Below are 13,753 nucleotides of genomic sequence, written 5' to 3' on the forward strand. Positions count from 1 at the left end.
AAAGATAGTCATGCCATCATTCAATCGTTCCAATTAAAATGTAATTATAACCATGTATCCCACATTTCACAACATATACTCACCTGAACTTATCTGTGCATCTTGCGTTCATCTTCGTACTTTAAAGCATTCACAATAATTATGCGCAAAAATATACTTATGGACTTGCCCTGATGCAATCCAAAACTTAACCATATCGTAGTGTTTCCATATATATATATATATATATATATATATATATCAATAATGTGGCATAAAATGTACAATCTATAACGCCCTACTCCCGAATTATTAGTTTTCGGGAATAATTATCGGTGACAAACTCAACTAAACATTAATTTAACTAACTATCAATACTTACAATTCTTTACTTCAATTTCTCTATCCTTCACACAATAATTTATGACCAACATCCCATCATTAAATCATAAGGTTAAATCTTACATTTTCCACCAATGTCCCTTACATTTCACAATTTCCCAAACAAGGCTATTATCTCAATTATTTAGTCTCATTTATGGTATGGTTGCATCTAACGTTTCGTTAGATTGCCTACGTACCCTAAACAGAGATCAAGCCATTCGTAGTTCGCATCAATTATTTGTAGGTAACATGCATATGGATATACCATGACATAGTCTAAACTCCACCATCTCTGTCACAGCCCGTCCCGGGATTTCTATATCGGGGGCGTGAATTGACGTAACTACCCTTGACGGACATTCGGGTACGTGTGTGTGCGACATTATTGAATTAATTTTGTAAGTTTTGGGATTTTAATTTTGGAATTTGGAAATTTTTGTGGTTAGGGAATTGGATGGATGGTGAGGATTGTGTTGGACCACACAATCACACACACACGCACTCCCTGTCTTCTCTCCCTCCCGTAGCTCTCTCTGTCCCTCTCCCTCACGATCTCTCTCTTTCCCCTCACCCTATACGTACGGCCTTCACCCAAAACCCTTCAAAACTCGACGGATCGAGGCAAATAAGGTATGCATCTTCATCCTTTCGTCGTCCTGAGTTCATTGGTGCTAGTTTTAGGAAGTGAAACCTTCGATTTCACATAGATCCCGAACCTCCATTTTTGAGGTACTGTTCATGCGAACGTAAAATGTTGTGTTTCAGGAGATTTCAAGCTTGTGGTGAGCTTTAGGAGGTTCTAAGGAAGCTCGGGGACGTTCGTTGGAGAGTTTTGGACGTCGGGATCGTAGGTTTCAAGTTTGGCCGAATCTTTGGTTTTTGCAAGGTGAGATTTCGTAGTTTTTAGACCCTAAAACAAGTCCAACGTGATTGTACACTCTTAGGGCTTCAATTTGGTATAAAATACGAAGAAAATGGGTGAAAAACGAAGGAGAATAGTGAGTTTGAAAATCGGCCGGAGTTCGGCCGGAGTCCGGCCACCGGAGAACCAGTCCGGCGAGACCTGCGAAGAAGACGACACGTGCGCTGCACGTGCTGCGCGTGGCCAGCGCGTGGACCCGTGCCACGTGTGGCGCGTGGGGCTTCCAAAAATTTTTCTAAAAATTTCTCGACGCTCGTGACGTCGAGTAGGTCGATGTGGTATATTAATATACCAAAATTGAGCATCGTATGAGAAGTTATTTCAAATTATTGGTGATGTGCTTAAAATTAATGTTTTTATAGTTGTTTCGCATATAGGTGAGACGTATCCCGAGGACGACCGCATCCAGGGACGCCACGGGGGTTACGACCCGTCGACTTATCAGTGAGTGGGCAGTTTTGTTTTCGTATTACCTATATACTACTGTTTTTCCCAGAAAAATGTTTATATGAAAATATGTTTTGAATATGCCATGCATAGAATTATTTGAAAATCATGAATTGGTTTATGAACTATATGATTGAAATATGATGCATACATGTTGCATGGTGCTGTGGAGGCACAGGTAAGTCAGGTGAGTTCATTTATTCATTGAATTGTTGTTGTTGAGATGAGTTGAGCTCATAATCTGCACCCTAGGTGTTAGTGCTTATATTATTCACCACACCGCACGCTCGTCTTGGATCCAAGTAGGTGGATGTCGTACAGACCATGTGAGGGTTCCGACATGCTAGTCGTACAGATCACTAGGCGTGATTCCGACTAGTGGGTGACCTTAGTTATGCGCGCTGATGATATGATGAGAGAAGCACTAGAGCGTATTTTTACACCTTTCATCGTATAGACTACCTTACGTAGTTCCGAGTGATGTGCAGAGTAGGGCCGTATAGGTCACTGTGGTGACTCCGGCTTAGTGGGATTTGAGCTATTGAATTAATCGTACAGGACCAACTGCAGGGTCTCCGATTGATTCCTTATTCACCTGATTTATATTTTTATTTATGTCATGGCATGTTTTCCTGAAAATGTTAAAGATTTGAGATTTAAATGTTGAGATTTTATATGGTTATATATTTCTGGGAAAGTATACAGGTTTTTACGGCGAGGGGATATAACTGTTTTAATGAAATGTTTTGGAAAACTAATTTGTTTTACTGACCCACTCATTTTGTTTTGCGCCCCTCCAGGTTCTAGTTTAGCGGTGGTTGGCTCACGAGGTTCTCTCCGGCTTTCTGACAGATTTGGGGACATGTAGGACTCACCTGAGGGTGATGTATTCTTATTTTAGTCCTACTTGACTGCAGTTAACCTATGCTCTGAACTTATGTGTTTACTTGTAACTCGTCCGGTTATGTCCGTATGTGGTTATGTTGAGTTTGGGTTGAATTTCTGTTGTTATATGTTGTTATTACGCTTCCGTGTCGTGCTTATGGTTACGTCACGCCCACGTGACGGCCAGCACACCTGGATCCTCCGGATCAGGGTGTGTCAGTTTGGTATCAGAGCTTAGGTTGCAGTCCTGTAAAATTGTTAATGTCTTAACGATCTTTTGATGTTTTCTGTCAGAATCATGCCGCCTCGTAGAGAGCGTAGGGAGTCCCGCCGTACTCCTGAACCTAATTTCCCGGATATTACTCAGTTAGGGGAAGCGATGGCCCAGGCTTTACAGAATGTGATTCGTCCTCCCCCTCCTCCGAGGACACCTCTGGAGACCATGTACAACTTGAAGTTAGATCGTTTTATGGGTAATGAAAGTCATGAGGGGGCAGAGAAATGGCTTGATCATATTGAGAAAACCTTTCAGGTGATGCAGAGTCAGGGGAATCTCCCTGCTAATAGGTGGGTGGAGACCACCACTTGGTTTCTGGGTCGTGAACCAGCAGCATGGTGGATAAATCAGGCTAGGTACATGTCACCTGAGACGGCAGCCGACTGGAAAGTATTCAAGGAGCATTTTATGAAGAGATTCGTTCCTCCTGAGTATATTGACCGTAAGAAGCAGGAATTCACCAGGTTGAAACAGAGAAATATGTCGGCACATGAATATTATAGAAAGTTTACTGATTTGTCTCGTTATGACACTGATATAGCTGGTAATCAGGGAGAGATGCTTCGACGTTTCAAGTTGGGATCTAAGAAGAAGTGGCGTACTTTTGCCAATGCACTTCCCTGCGCTGATTATCATGAGTATTTCGAGATTTTGGTTAGGATGGAGGACTCTGATAATCTTCCTGACAGTGAGGATGACGAGGACAAGAATGAGGGTCAGAAGAAGAATGATAAGGGTAAGGGTATTTCTATTCCTGGACCTCGACAGACACAGAGTTTTAAGAAGAGTGGAGCGAGTTCGAGTTCTTCTAGTGGGGGATATAGTTTTACTGGCCCGAGGAGAGGTGGTGGAAGATTTTCTGGTGGACCCAGATTTCAGGGTCAGAGGGATGCTGGTGGATCTGGCGCTCCATGGTGCCGCCGTTGTAACTCCCGTCACCATGGTGAGTGTAGGAGAGGTTCTGGTGCTTGTTTTACGTGTGGGCAGATGGGACATCGGGCTTCTCAGTGCCCCCAGGGTCAGCAGAGACCGCAGCAGACTAATATGCCACCTCCAGCACCAGTTCAGCAGAGTTTTGGACCGGGTGGTTATGGCCAGCCGAGTCGTGGTGGTGCCTACCACTATCAGGGGGATGCTGCTCCGTATGCTTCCGGACCTTATCAGTATTCTCAGGAGCCTTATCCTCAGGCAGGGTATTCTCAGGATTTTGGAGGTTATTCTTCTTATTCCTCTATGCCAGCTGGTGGATCGCAGTGGCATCAGGGAGGCCAGCCCCGTCAGGGGGAAGTTGCTACTGGTGGTGCAGGATCATCCAGGCAGCCTAGTCAGCCAGGCCAGGGACGTAATCCTCAGGGACGAGGTAATCAGGGCAATAGAGGCCGAGGTGGACGTCAGCAAGCTCAGGGGCGAGTTAATCATATGTCCCTGCAGGAGGCTCAGAACCATCCAGACTTGATAATGGGTACGTTAAATGTTCTTGGTCATTTTGCTAAGGTTTTGATTGATTGTGGTGCTACGCACTCTGTGATTTCTCATACGTTTGCTCAAATAACCCAACCTCACCCTTCACCTCTAGGATTTGATTTAGAGTTTGCCATGCCTAGAGGAGATAAATGTATTGTGGATAGTGTGTATCTGGGGTGTCCAGTGATGGTTGAGGGCGTGATTATGTCCGCTGATCTTATTCCGTTAGATATTGTGGATTTTGATGTGATTTTAGGGGCCGATTGGTTACACCATAATCGTGCCCATATTGATTGTTATGGTAAATCAGTTACTTTTTATCGTCCTGGATTACCCGAGGTTATTTTTGTGGGCGAGAGAAGTGGGGTGAGACATGGAGTTATTTCTGCCATAAGGGCGAGGAAATTATTATCGAAGGGTTGTCAGGGATATTTGGCACATGTGGTATTAAATGATGTTGCTCCTACTAGTATAGAAGAAGTTGGTGTGGTCAGACATTATCCGGATGTTTTCCCTGATGATTTGCCGGGATTGCCGCCAGACAGAGAGGTGGAATTCTCTATTGATTTGCTTCCAGGTACGGACCCTATATCTCTGACTCCTTATAGAATGGCTCCTGCTGAGTTAAGGGAATTAAAAATCCAGTTGCAAGAATTACTTGATAAAGGTTTTATTCAACCTAGTTCTTCACCTTGGGGTGCCCCAGTATTATTTGTGAAGAAGAAGGATGGAACTCTTCGATTGTGTATTGATTATAGACAATTGAACCGGGTAACGATTAAAAACCGTTATCCATTGCCCCGCATTGATGATTTGTTTGATCAGCTGAAAGGTGCGTGTGTATTTTCTAAGATTGATTTGAGATCCGGGTATTATCAATTGAAGATTAAAGAAGACGATGTACCTAAGACGGCTTTCCGAACTCGGTATGGACATTATGAATTTTCGGTTATGCCGTTTGGGTTGACTAATGCACCTGCAGCTTTTATGAGATTAATGAATGAGGTATTCCAGAAATATCTTGATAAATTTGTTATTGTTTTTATTGATGATATTCTGGTATACTCTAAGTCCCAAGCAGATCATATCCGACACCTTAATTTGGTGTTAAGGAAGTTAAGGGAGCATCAGTTGTATGCCAAGTTCAGTAAATGTCAGTTTTGGTTGACTGAAGTGGCATTTTTGGGGCATGTTGTATCAGCTCAAGGTATTCAAGTTGATCCTCAAAAGATTGCAGCAGTGGAGAATTGGGAGCAACCTCGAACCGTCACGGAGGTACGAAGTTTTCTTGGCTTAGCAGGTTATTATCGACGGTTCGTTCAGGATTTCTCTATGATTGCTTTACCGTTGACAAAGTTGACCAGGAAGGATGTTAAATTTGAGTGGGATGAGAATTGTGAGCGGAGCTTTCAACAATTGAAGTATTGCCTCACTCATGCACCGGTGTTGGTACTTCCCGACGATAGCGGTAATTTTGAGATATATAGTGATGCTTCATTAAATGGTTTGGGATGTGTTTTGATGCAGCATAATAAGGTGATTGCCTATGCTTCTAGGCAGTTGAAAAATCATGAAAGGAACTATCCTACTCACGATCTTGAATTGGCAGCAATTGTTTTTGCTTTGAAAATTTGGAGGCATTACTTGTATGGTGAGAAGTGTAAGATCTTCACTGATCACAAGAGTCTTCAGTATTTGTTTACTCAGCATGATCTTAATCTTCGTCAGCGAAGGTGGATGGAATTGTTAAGTGATTATGATTGTTCTATTGAATACCATCCAGGTCGTGCTAATGTAGTAGCGGATGCACTGAGTAGGAAACCTCAAGGTAGGCTTAATGCCTTATATGCGAGTCGTGTTCCTCTTCTTGCTGAATTGAGGACAACGGGGGTAAGGTTGGAAATTGAAGACCGAGATGGAGCTTTTCTTGCTAGTTTTCAAGTCAGGCCAGTTTTGGTGGACCGTATACTTGCAGCTCAGATGGTGAATGAGGAAGTTCAGGAGTTGGTTCAGTTAAGAAGTGAAGGGAAAAAGAAAGACCTCAGAATTCGGGAATCAGATGGTATGCTCATGCAAGAAGACAGAATGTATGTTCCGAATAATGAGGAATTGAAGAAGGAAATTCTGGATGAAGCACATTGTTCAGCTTATGCGATGCATCCGGGAGGAACAAAAATGTATCATACCATTCGACCATTTTATTATTGGCCGGGTATGAAAAGAGAAATTGCAGAATATGTGAGCAGGTGTATTATTTGCCAGCAAGTGAAAGCAGAAAGGAAGAAGCCCTTTGGGCGAATGCAACCCCTTCCTGTTCCCCAGTGGAAATGGGAAAATATAACAATGGATTTCGTGTATAAACTTCCTCGTACGCGAAATGGATTTGATGGTATTTGGGTGATTGTGGATCGACTCACCAAGTCTGCGCATTTCATTCCTGTGAGGGAGAAATACCCTCTGAATAAATTGGCTAAGTTGTTTATTTCGAAGATTGTCAAGTACCATGGAGTCCCAGTAAATATTATCTCCGATCGAGACCCGAGGTTTACTTCTAAATTTTGGGTGGCTTTTCAGGAAGCTCTGGGTACTCAATTACTGTATAGCACAGCTTATCATCCTCAAACTGATGGGCAATCAGAGAGGACCATTCAGACGTTGGAGGATATGTTGAGATCTTCAGTACTGCAATTTGGTGATTCTTGGCATGATCGTCTGGACTTAATGGAGTTTGCTTATAATAACAGTTTTCACTCGAGCATTGGTATGTCCCCATTCGAGGCACTTTATGGTAGGGCGTGTCGAACGCCATTATGTTGGTCTGAGGTTGGTGAACGGGTATTAGAAGGCCCTGAGATCGTGGACGAGACGACTCAAAATGTTCAGGTAATTAAGTCAAACCTGAAAGCAGCCCAAGATCGACATAAGAGTTTAGCGGATCGGCATACTACTGATCGAGTGTATGATGTGGGTGATTGGGTATTCTTGAAATTGTCGCCTTGGAGAGGTGTAGTACGATTTGGGAAAAGAGGGAAGCTAAGTCCGAGATATATTGGACCTTATGTGATCATTGAAAGAGTTGGTGAAGTTGCCTACCGGTTGGAACTGCCTCCGGAGTTATCTAAGGTCCATAATGTGTTCCATGTCTCTATGCTTCGGCATTATATTTCTGATCCTTCTCATGTGATCCCTCCTCAACCGTTAGAGATTAATCCGGATTTGACGTATGATGAGGAACCGGTCACTATCTTGGATTGGAAAGATAAGGTTCTGAGGAACAAGACGGTGAGTTTGGTAAAGGTATTGTGGATGAACCATTCTGTAGAGGAAGCCACCTGGGAGACGGAAGATCGGATGAGAGAGATGTACCCAAGGTTATTTTATGGGTACTAAGTGGTTATTTGATTGTGGGAATTTCGGGGACGAAATTCTATAAGGAGGGGAGATTGTCACAGCCCGTCCCGGGATTTCTATATCGGGGGCGTGAATTGACGTAACTACCCTTGACGGACATTCGGGTACGTGTGTGTGCGACATTATTGAATTAATTTTGTAAGTTTTGGGATTTTAATTTTGGAATTTGGAAATTTTTGTGGTTAGGGAATTGGATGGATGGTGAGGATTGTGTTGGACCACACAATCACACACACACGCACTCCCTGTCTTCTCTCCCTCCCGTAGCTCTCTCTGTCCCTCTCCCTCACGATCTCTCTCTTTCCCCTCACCCTATACGTACGGCCTTCACCCAAAACCCTTCAAAACTCGACGGATCGAGGCAAATAAGGTATGCATCTTCATCCTTTCGTCGTCCTGAGTTCATTGGTGCTAGTTTTAGGAAGTGAAACCTTCGATTTCACATAGATCCCGAACCTCCATTTTTGAGGTACTGTTCATGCGAACGTAAAATGTTGTGTTTCAGGAGATTTCAAGCTTGTGGTGAGCTTTAGGAGGTTCTAAGGAAGCTCGGGGACGTTCGTTGGAGAGTTTTGGACGTCGGGATCGTAGGTTTCAAGTTTGGCCGAATCTTTGGTTTTTGCAAGGTGAGATTTCGTAGTTTTTAGACCCTAAAACAAGTCCAACGTGATTGTACACTCTTAGGGCTTCAATTTGGTATAAAATACGAAGAAAATGGGTGAAAAACGAAGGAGAATAGTGAGTTTGAAAATCGGCCGGAGTTCGGCCGGAGTCCGGCCACCGGAGAACCAGTCCGGCGAGACCTGCGAAGAAGACGACACGTGCGCTGCACGTGCTGCGCGTGGCCAGCGCGTGGACCCGTGCCACGTGTGGCGCGTGGGGCTTCCAAAAATTTTTCTAAAAATTTCTCGACGCTCGTGACGTCGAGTAGGTCGATGTGGTATATTAATATACCAAAATTGAGCATCGTATGAGAAGTTATTTCAAATTATTGGTGATGTGCTTAAAATTAATGTTTTTATAGTTGTTTCGCATATAGGTGAGACGTATCCCGAGGACGACCGCATCCAGGGACGCCACGGGGGTTACGACCCGTCGACTTATCAGTGAGTGGGCAGTTTTGTTTTCGTATTACCTATATACTACTGTTTTTCCCAGAAAAATGTTTATATGAAAATATGTTTTGAATATGCCATGCATAGAATTATTTGAAAATCATGAATTGGTTTATGAACTATATGATTGAAATATGATGCATACATGTTGCATGGTGCTGTGGAGGCACAGGTAAGTCAGGTGAGTTCATTTATTCATTGAATTGTTGTTGTTGAGATGAGTTGAGCTCATAATCTGCACCCTAGGTGTTAGTGCTTATATTATTCACCACACCGCACGCTCGTCTTGGATCCAAGTAGGTGGATGTCGTACAGACCATGTGAGGGTTCCGACATGCTAGTCGTACAGATCACTAGGCGTGATTCCGACTAGTGGGTGACCTTAGTTATGCGCGCTGATGATATGATGAGAGAAGCACTAGAGCGTATTTTTACACCTTTCATCGTATAGACTACCTTACGTAGTTCCGAGTGATGTGCAGAGTAGGGCCGTATAGGTCACTGTGGTGACTCCGGCTTAGTGGGATTTGAGCTATTGAATTAATCGTACAGGACCAACTGCAGGGTCTCCGATTGATTCCTTATTCACCTGATTTATATTTTTATTTATGTCATGGCATGTTTTCCTGAAAATGTTAAAGATTTGAGATTTAAATGTTGAGATTTTATATGGTTATATATTTCTGGGAAAGTATACAGGTTTTTACGGCGAGGGGATATAACTGTTTTAATGAAATGTTTTGGAAAACTAATTTGTTTTACTGACCCACTCATTTTGTTTTGCGCCCCTCCAGGTTCTAGTTTAGCGGTGGTTGGCTCACGAGGTCCTCTCCGGCTTTCTGACAGATTTGGGGACATGTAGGACTCACCTGAGGGTGATGTATTCTTATTTTAGTCCTACTTGACTGCAGTTAACCTATGCTCTGAACTTATGTGTTTACTTGTAACTCGTCCGGTTATGTCCGTATGTGGTTATGTTGAGTTTGGGTTGAATTTCTGTTGTTATATGTTGTTATTACGCTTCCGTGTCGTGCTTATGGTTACGTCACGCCCACGTGACGGCCAGCACACCTGGATCCTCCGGATCAGGGTGTGTCAATCTCGTAGTACTTTAGAACATATAAATATATATAACATGGCACAAATTACTTAATTCAATTTAAGAGTATTTTTGAAATTATCAATCATGTATATATATACAATAAAAAGGAAGAGATCTACTCACCTAGAGTTTGCCCTACCATTTTCCTAGCATGTACCTCGAGGCGTCCCGGACGAACGGCGCCTAGGACAATTTTCAAACCACATCTCAGAATCCTTATCAATAGATCATGTAACTTAGTAAAACACATCCCTAAAGATGTTTTAGAATGATTTGATACCAATTGATCAAAAGTCAACCGTTGGTCTATGATCAACGGTATGATCCATAACTCTACATAACTCGATCCGGAAGATCCGCTCTTCAGATTTCCGATCAAAAACTTCCAAAGATCCACATTATGCTTCTAACACATTATCCTAAAATTTCATTATGATCCAACGGTTGGGTCTCGGTCAATTGCCAAAAACAAGGTGGCGGTTAACATTTATTTTATGAACTTGCAAATCCAATTCGGGAAGATCCGCAAGTTGAATTCTCGATCAGTCAATTCCTATAATCTTCAAATATTATGTGTCATCACATATTAAAGTTTAGTAACGATCCAACGGTCGGATCGTCGATTCATATAAAAACCAAGTGATATACCTAAATCAAACTAGGTTCAGAATAATCCATTCACATCACATGGATATCAACTATGAGCTCAGGCATCTAAAATGACTTAGAACGACATCTTCAATCCACTGGCCACGCGCCGCCGAGGGTGGCGGTCGGCCGCCCCGACTCATGGAAAATTCAAGTATTTCTAAAAATTCTCAAACTTCACAGAAATGAATATCTCAGTGAGTAAAGCAACTTTCATACCTGTGACCAAGTCCAATTCAGTCGGTAAACGCCTGAAATTAGCCTTGATCCACAAGAACCCTAGAATTGGGTGTTCCTTGATTCGTCCTCAAGTCAACTTTGACGCTCCAACTAATGATTGGGCATTGTTCCTGAGGTCAAGGGAAGTTGTTTGATGGTGGAGATCGACGAGAATAGTTATAGAAAACGACGAATTGTCGTCGAGTATCCTCAAAGCCGATGGCTTCGGTTTTTCCAGTACTGAGCCCAATCAACTCCATTTTTGGATGAGAAAGGTAGGTGGGACAATGTTGAATCATTTCTAGGTGGTGGCTCGCCTCAAATCGCCGGGATTAGGTAGGAATTTCGTCGAATTTTCCACCCAAAACTAGGTCGGCGCACGCGGGTTTAAGGAGCCAATCGGGTCGTGGGGTCCAAATCCCCTCCCTCACTCGTTTCCCTCATGTTCTCCCTTCTTTCCTCCCCCATTGGTCAGTCACCTTCCTTTCTCCTCTTCCCCTTGGCCGAGCCCCTCATTTCCTCCCTCTTGAAACTCTTCTCCTCCTTCCTTTTTCTAATCACTTCAAAATAATAAATAATAATAACAATAACTATAAGACATAAGTAGAATAATAAATAACAACCCTTACCAACGTACTTTCAAATTTATAGTTCCGTAGAACCTCTGTCGTAGTTCTGAATTCAATTTTTGCATGTGTTTACACATTCGCACCGCCAAGTACTTTTGAAATACGGTAAGGCAATAGTTCATACGCGTCATGAATTAGCGATCAACGAAAATCAATACCCTCGCCTCTAGGGTATTCTCATGAATTCACATTTTAAGATTTATAAAATCGTAAAATTTGGGACGGGTTGTCACAACCGTGCCATTATCGATTGGCACAAAAAAATTGTGCACAAAATCAGCATGGTACGATTGGCATTTTGGTTGACCCAGTAAATTGGCAAAACAATCCACCCCTAGAATTACCCTTGGAAAACAAAGTGATCACCACTACAAACCTAAATCTCTTACACCATCATTGCCATATACCACCACCATTATTGCCACCACTACCACACCACAATCACATCACCCCCACCACGACTACAACCACTACCACAACCATACCCGCCACCACAACCACAATTGTCACTATCATCGCAACCATTGTCATCGCCACCGTTGTCGTTATAATTGAACACAAAATCATGTCCATGTTCATCATTATATACCAATTATATCACTTCTACATTAAAATTTACCAAACGCTTTTACATTGATTTTCATACTCATAAATTTAATAGAAATACAGTTTATCAAACACTCAACTACTATATTTTGTAGCTGATTATTCTTAAAGCACATCAGAAGCAGTTTTTAAAAACATAGAGCAATCCCACAATGGCCCTTAATCCACAACCACAACAACAAGCTTTAAGGCAATCTCAAACTTCTAGTTCACAAGGTTCAACGGCTTCTCATTCGTCAGTTTCACTTTTACAACATTCTCAAGCTCAAAGGCCTATGTTTGGAACCAAATTCGTCGACTATCATAGGAAGTGGAGATGCATAAATCCAAGTAACCTATAAAAGAACAAACAACTATGAGCTAGCCAAAGACCAAGGCTATGTTGGTCAAAGGTTCTCTGACAGACAAGTTAGATAGCAAATAAGAGTCAAGTGGTGGACAAGAGAATAAGTATGTCATAATTGCGTTGCTAGAGATGGAACTCTAGAATGGTGTATCTATACCAGTCAAGAATGTGACCTTCTAAGATAGTAGAATCCTTATTAAACAAGGAAAATCTCAAATAATATCTAGGACCATCTCCAAAGGAGATGTCAAAAAAATCCACATCAGCAATAACAGTAAGAAAAAACAACAGCAATGTTTTCCAACCAAGAAGCCAAATCTGATGTGGCATGACATAAAATAGCATCTCTCCCTTTGTGTTAAATTTGACAGCAACTTCAATTATTTTTTAACAATTATTAAATGCATTTGTATTAATTTTTTTTATCAAAACTACAAATCTCTTATCTCACTCAAACCTGACTTCTTCTTCCCGTTTCTCAGAACCAAACCCAAAAACCAACCTCTCTCACTCGAACGTCACGATCTCAGCCTCGACAATTGTCTCTCCATTAGTCATTGGAAAATCAATAATTCATAAATTTGAGTTTGTAATCTATGAAATCTAGAGAGAGAGAAGAGTAAGGAAGTAACCTGGGAGAAACCAACAACTGTGATTCGATTGGGAGGTGGAGCTCTGGTAGACATGAGTGCAGTTGATGGAAGCTCAAATTGTGAAGTGAGTTTAACATCAGAGACTTAGTTGTAGAAGACTGAAGAAGTGGTGGGATGATAGAGAGAGGGAGGATCCTTATCAATGTTTTATCGAAAATATTTTATTTTTGTTTTCAGTTCATCTCCAAGGGATCATGGTAGATATAATTCGGTGAGGATCATTATCAATTATTTATATATGTAAAATTTAAAATATATAATAGAAATTATGAAAATAAAAAAAGTGTAATAAAATAATAATTTAATTTGACATATCAGGTGGAGAGCAAAACTTTAAAAAATGTCAAAGTGCCACGTAAGCTGTCAATTTCAAAGTTTATGTTTAAAATTTGGCATCTCATTTGGAGTTGCTCTAGAAAATAGATATTGCGCTCTCTTAGGAGTGTGATTACTTGCGACGCACATCAATCATTAGATTGTAAGGATTCCAAGATTTAGGAAACATGTTGGTTCCTTGTAAGATTAGGTTTCTGTATCTTGCGAAACAAGTGTGGTTAATCTCAGCAAAGTCCTTGGACTTTGCCCACTAATTCCAAAACAAGATGATGGTGGCATCTCTGCTCTTTTTATTCAGCTCTTGTTGAGTCCATAATAGGACTTCTGAGG

General features: G+C 41.8%; 1 protein-coding gene across 3 annotated transcripts; it reads left to right on the forward strand.

The window, feature by feature from the left end:
- The first annotated feature begins 665 nt into the window (after nt 1–665).
- Nucleotides 666–9,908, forward strand: LOC139192938 (uncharacterized). 3 transcript variants are annotated; one of them, XM_070815850.1, is made up of 6 exons: nt 666–993; nt 1,129–1,249; nt 1,663–1,729; nt 2,533–4,356; nt 8,809–8,875; nt 9,679–9,908. In XM_070815850.1, the coding sequence occupies exons 4-6, from the start codon at nt 2,898–2,900 to the stop codon at nt 9,683–9,685; spliced, it is 1,533 nt and encodes a 510-aa protein (XP_070671951.1). In that variant the 5' UTR covers nt 666–993; nt 1,129–1,249; nt 1,663–1,729; nt 2,533–2,897; the 3' UTR covers nt 9,686–9,908. The 3 variants fall into 3 exon arrangements, 1 of the variants encoding a protein (XP_070671951.1); XR_011577502.1 differs by lacking the exons at nt 666–993; nt 1,129–1,249; nt 1,663–1,729; nt 2,533–4,356 and adding exons at nt 6,868–7,873; nt 7,956–8,139; nt 8,275–8,395; XR_011577501.1 differs by lacking the exons at nt 666–993; nt 1,129–1,249; nt 1,663–1,729; nt 2,533–4,356 and adding exons at nt 6,868–8,139; nt 8,275–8,395.
- The last annotated feature ends 3,845 nt before the right edge of the window (nt 9,909–13,753 follow it).

The sequence above is a fragment of the Malus domestica genome, chromosome 16, assembly GCF_042453785.1.
Source record: "Malus domestica chromosome 16, GDT2T_hap1".
Lineage (NCBI taxonomy): Eukaryota > Viridiplantae > Streptophyta > Magnoliopsida > Rosales > Rosaceae > Malus > Malus domestica.

Bases quoted from the DNA above. Each gene is read 5' to 3' on its own strand.
- LOC139192938 (XM_070815850.1), top strand. From the start codon at position 2,898: ATGTTTTCTGTCAGAATCATGCCGCCTCGTAGAGAGCGTAGGGAGTCC. The intron at 4,357-8,808 runs GTACGTTAAATG...TTTCGCATATAG, and splicing joins CCATCCAGACTTGATAATGG to GTGAGACGTATCCCGAGGAC.